The 5,907-nt window shown below is 42.4% G+C and overlaps 1 protein-coding gene across 1 annotated transcript in view; it reads left to right on the top strand.

Moving 5' to 3' along the window:
- Positions 1-3,545, top strand: part of cyb5r4 (cytochrome b5 reductase 4) — a 38,342-nt gene extending 34,797 nt beyond the window's left edge. The window contains exons 15-17 of the mRNA XM_070443793.1: positions 1,814-1,900; positions 2,340-2,501; positions 2,907-3,545. Of these exons, the coding sequence (XP_070299894.1) occupies positions 1,814-1,900; positions 2,340-2,501; positions 2,907-2,961 (304 nt within the window). The 3' untranslated portion in view covers positions 2,962-3,545. The remainder of the gene's footprint in view (positions 1-1,813; positions 1,901-2,339; positions 2,502-2,906) is intronic.
- Positions 3,546-5,907: the final 2,362 nt, after the last annotated feature.

The following is a 5,907-nucleotide window of genomic DNA, read 5'->3' as shown; positions in this document are numbered from 1 at the left end:
GTAGATATGTGATCAATGATAAAAACCAACAAACACATCATCAGAAAGAGAACAATGGCAGCCTTGTCCTTCACAATGTATACACATCCTCAGAAAGAGAACAATGACAGCCTTGTCTTCACAATGTACTACATCATCAGAAAGAGACAATGGCAGCCTTGTCCTTCACAATGTATACACACTCTCAGAAAGAGAACAATGACAGCCTTGTCCTTCACAATGTATACAATCTCAGAAAGAGAACAATGCAGCCTTGTCCTTCACAATGTATACACATCCTCAGAAAGAGAACAAAGCAAGCCTTGTCCTTCACAATGTATACACATCCTCAGAAAGAGAACAACGACAGCCTTGTCTTCACAATGTATACACATCCTCAGAAAGAGAACAACGACAGCCTTGTCCTTCACAATGTATACACATCCTCAGAAAGAGAACAATGACAGCTTGTTCCTTCACAATGTATACACATCCTCAGAAAGAGAACAATGACAGCCTTGTTCTCACAATGTATACACATCCCAGAAAGAGAACAACGACAGCCTTGTCCTTCACAATGTATACACATCCTCAGAAAGAGAACAATGACAGCCTGTTTCTTCACAATGTATACACATCCTCAGAAGAGAACAACGACAGCCTTGTCTTCACAATGTATACACATCCTCAGAAAGAGAACAACGACAGCCTTGTCCTTCACAATGTTACACATCCTCAGAAGAGAACAACGACAGCCTTGTCCTTCACAATGTATACACATCCTCAGAAAGAGAACAACGACAGCCTTGTCTTCACAATGTATACACATCCTCAGAAAGAGAACAGACAGCCTTGTCTTACAATGTTATACACATCCTCAGAAAGAGAACAATGACAGCCTTGTCATCACAATGTATACACATCCTCAGAAAGAGAACAATGACAGCCTTGTCCTTCACAATGTATACACATCCTCAGAAAGAGAACAATGACAGCCTTGTCCTTCACAATGTATACACATCCTCAAAAGAAGAACAATGGCAGCCTTGTCATTCACAATGTATACACATCCTCAGAAAGAAACAACTGACAGCCTTGTCCTTCACAATGTATACACATCCTCAGAAAGAGAACAATGACAGCCTTGTCCTTCACAATGTATACACATCCTCAGAAAGAGAACAACGACAGCCTTTGCAATAGCACAGCAGTCAGAGTACAGCCTCCTTCAGTTTCTATTCAGTCACAAGTAGAAATGAAATACTCTGCATAACATATCTGAAAGAACGGGATCAACAATACAGCAGTATATTTGATAGGATAGAGTAGAATATTTTCCATACTGCTTATACCTATCCAAGTCTTTCATATCTACATGAAGTGCTTAGGGGGAAGGGGCTATACTAGGGGTTGTTTCTGGGTGGAGCCATGACAGTGTATTTCACCTGAGTGCCCAGGTCCTGGAGGGCCAATCGGATCACCCGAGCCATCGGCGTGAACCCGTGCCGGCTGCTAACAGGTAAAGGTGAGGACCTCACGCAGGAGGCGGAGACTGAAGGGACCATCTGGGCTGCTGACAGACAGGTGGTCACCTAGGCAACCAGGGAAGAGGAGAGAAGGAAACCCATTAAGCTGAGAAACCACACAAACACAAGAATAAGACAAAAACAGATAATACATTAAAAAAAATGACTACAAATCAGGATAGCTTGAATAATGAAAACAGAACACAGTGTCTGTTCATTTCCTACCATCAGTTATCCATTTCCTCTTTCATGATGTTTCTGTTTGTACTGTACAACCTATCTTGGCATTATATCTGTGTGTGTTCTAGGAAAACCAAGCTGATGTTCTTCAACAGACAGGAAAGAGACATCCTGTGGCACTCTGAACTTGACGGCCTCGCAGCTGAAGATGAGAGGTGTGTGTGGTGCACTGTGTATTCATATTGAAGGTGGTCATTATGAGTCTGGCTGCGTTAATGTCAGCAAGACTGACCCTCTGTGGTGAATCTGATTGTGTGTGTGTGTTCTTGCCCGCTCCAGATGTCTATGATGTGTTCATGGTGTGTGAACACTCCCCATCATTACCATATTGACTAGATTCTCATGTGAACCATTACCTGTGAAGCAGCATTAACACATAAATGTTACTGTACATGTTGTCTTGCTGCTCGGCTAGGCAGAGAATGTTCTCTCTTGATCTCTATGCTCACTCAGTGTACAGTGTGTTCTGATGATCCGTCTGTCAATTGGTAAGGCAGAAGATGCATTTGTTTGTTACATTCTATGGTTCCAGGTGGAGTATGATCTGTCAGAGCCATGTGATGAGTTCTGTTATGCTCTATTCTATGGTTCCAGGTTCCAGGTGGAGTATATTCTGTCCGAGCCGTGTGATGGGTGGACAGGCAGGAAGGGGCGGGTTGAGGCCTCCATGCTRACTGACTTCCTGGTTAGGCCTGAGGGGTCAAAGGTCTTTGTGTGTGTGTGTGGCCCCTCAGCCTTCACCGAGCTGACTGTGGGGTGAGTGACACTCCACACCCCTCTACACACTCCARTTAGGCATTTAGCCGGGCGGCAGGTAGCCTAGTGGTTAGAGCGTTGGACTAGTAACCGAAAGGTTGCAAGATCGAAATCTATCGTTCTGCCCCTGAACAAGGCAGTTAACCCACTGTTCCTAGGCCGTCATTGTAAATAAGAATTTGTTCTTAACTGACTTGCCTRGTTAAATAAAGGTTAAAATAAATTTAAAAATTAGTAGATTCAATWTAGTAGATTCAAGCTATTTCAGGCTATGTAGTGCAAGGAAGTTAACTTGTATAACATTGGATAACTTTTCCCACCTTTAGGCTTTGTCTGACTCCCCCTCTTACCTTCTCCTTGTTTCTCACCTTCCTCCTTTATCAATCTCCCTCCTCGCTTTCTCAGGTTGGTGAGACAGCATTGTTTCAGTGAAGAGGAGATTCATGTGTTCCAGGGCTGAGTGTCAGTCTCAGACCTGACATATCTCAACCTTACAGCCTGAGGTGCCAATGGGACATTGAGAGAACAACGTGTGTGTGTGAGAGAGAAGTGTGTGTGTTTGAGAGAAAGGAGACACAATTTGTGAGAGAGTGTGGGAGAGAAGAGATGTTATTAGGCTGCCGGCCAATGTGTTTTTTGGAACAATGTCTTTCTATGCACTGATAGATCTGACTCCTGTGGTTAGCAGCTCTGTCTCTCTATTTCTGTGTGTTTCTGTCTCACGCTCTCTGGTGCTTTGAAACAYGGATGGACAGTCATTCTCTCTGGACGCCTAGGACGTGACCGCTGGGCTCTCTGAGCTGGTGAATCACACACAACGGATGAATTGCCAATTACCCAGCAGCACTGAACCCTCAGGTCAACATCATCAGCTCACTGTCTGTCTCTCTCTGTAACAGAACTCTTTGAACACACACACACAGAGAGAGAGCGAGAGAGAGAGCGAGAGAGAGAGAGTGAACCATGTCTTACATACTGTAGCTCACAGTCCCACACATCCGCTACATTGTGATGTTATTCTTTTGCTGTCGCCCCCCCCCCCCCCCCCCCCAAAAAAAAAGCAGGACTTTGTGAGCGTTTGATTTTTAGTTCTGATCATTAACATCTTCCTTTTGTTGAAGAAGTAATGAGAATTTCCAGCCTGCTGTTGGCATATACCCTCCTACAGAGAGTTATTATTATTCAGATAGTTGTTTTGGCTTTTGCATCTGGTCTGTTCTGCAGCCTGTGGTTCTGTTTGAGAGAGACTGATGGTTAAGCAGACCAGTCTTCAGTACATTTACAATCTCTCTTTCTCCCTCTCTATATCTCTCTCTTTTATCTCTCTCGCTCTCTCTCAGGTTGATGTTGTAGTACTCACAGTAGGTGATGAATACCAATGGGAATACATTACACAATACATAACACATTTATGTAAATGTATTTAATTAATAAAATGATATTTTTATTATATGTATTTAATTCATTAATACCTCGAGCCCACAGTGATCTGATTAAGTGCTTGATGTTTGATGCAGTTAAATGATTCTAAAATGCGTCTGGGAACCCTGACCATGCGTCCTTTACTATTTCTCACTCTTGTGAAATACATGAGGTTGGTAAGGCACCAACTATCGTGATTTCTCCTCGTGGAACATCAAACTGCCAAACCGAACTATGTCAATCCTGCAGAGTTGTTCTATGCTATGAGTGGTAAGATGTAGCTCATCTATTAACCTAATAAGAGGGGCTCTTATCTGGTGGTTTCCAGCTGCAGTCAGTCCATCTGCCTCAGTAATGATGTCTGAAAGGATACATCTAAAGAGTCCATCTGGGTGAAAATGGAACAAAATGTCCATGAAATTGAAGGTGCATTTTCTTGAAATGTCGTAGATGTCGTTTTGGAGGAAGAATCTTTTATATTGGTCATTGGTATCTAGAAAGGATGTACATGAATGTATGTGATCTTGGCCTTTTCACCGTTCTTTTTCTCTAATTTGTACTCTGTAGATTGTATGGAAAGTGCCATTTAAAAACCTTACCCTGCGTGGCATTTACTTTTTAATAACATCAAAGTACATGTCATTGACATTTTGTTCCTTTTTCACACAAAATGAATTGCAGCATTTCTTACCACTGAACATAACCATTTCAAAGATCACACCTGTCAACGTAACACACATGGCCAATGCTATGTGCAATACTATAACAGTCAGCTATGGATGAAAAGTACTTGATGAAAGTACCAGTTTGTTTTTGACCGGTGAAACARTGACTGAAATGTGTTGGGTTCTGTTTTTCTAAAGAAATTGAGCTTCACTTGGTTTTGTAGCTCATCTATTCTTGATCTAACCACATCTCTTTTAATGCATATCCAGCTTTGTACACCATTCACATTATAACTAACATGTCAGTCATATGAGCTGTCCTGAAGCAAATTAAAAGATGCACTAAACATTTTTGTTCTGTTAAGATTCAGAGCCCTGGTTGTATTGTGTTCAGTTGTTTCTGGCTGAAATGTACTACAGTTAATTAATTAATACTTCACCTTAGGGAAGAGGCAATTCAAATGTGCAGGGGAATTATATCACAACCACACCAGGAAGTATATGATTTTAAAGACTTACACTGAAAGACACATATGCAAAGCTGTAATTATCCAAGGAAAAATACACCCTGCAGTCTCTCTCGCTTCACTCTCTGTGTCTGTCTGTCTCTTCGCCCCCCACACCTCCCATCTACCGTCTACACACACACACACAGTGTTATCTTAGTAAATGGCATCATGTTCGTGGCCAGTCCTTCCCTATAGGAGTAAAGGTTCCCCACCCACTAGGCAATACGATGAAATTGCATGTCTTGGCAGATGGAAAATCAAAGGTCACCATAGRTGAAAAACACTGTGTCTGGCTCTGATTCTCAATGAGCTTTACGGTATCTACCTTCAGGAGGGGGTGTAGAGAGCGAGTCTGTCAATGGGAGTGTAATAGCTTTGGCATTAGGAATTCTCTTTAGAGTTTGATTATAAGTGGACTGACTAGTTAGCATCATTAGAGGGGAAGTGGCTTCGCAGGGCGAGGGCATGTTCTAAGTTGTACATGGGGTACTTTCAAGGGAAATAATGGAGAGGTGAGGTCACATTGATATCTACATCTGTTGTCATGGCATTATAAGCTGCATTTCAGTGAATTTGGTTTTACTGATATGACAATGTAGTGCAAATAGCATGTTGTTCCAGACAGATGAGAAACCCCTATCAGTCTAGCAGCAGCTCTATGATTGACTGAAAGCTGAGGAGAATTGTGTAGGAGGTGAGGAAGTACAGTACCTGACCACTGAGAGTGGTGCTTAACGCTGGAGTGGCACTCACTATCTGTCATCTGCCACCAAACCACTAACATTACTCACTGTCACCACCTCTAATACC

The sequence above is a fragment of the Salvelinus sp. IW2-2015 genome, linkage group LG6.1, assembly GCF_002910315.2.
Source record: "Salvelinus sp. IW2-2015 linkage group LG6.1, ASM291031v2, whole genome shotgun sequence".
NCBI classification, from domain to species: Eukaryota; Metazoa; Chordata; class Actinopteri; order Salmoniformes; family Salmonidae; genus Salvelinus; species Salvelinus sp. IW2-2015.
Note: the sequence above shows the minus strand (reverse complement) of the source record. Positions and strands in the feature narration are given on the sequence as shown.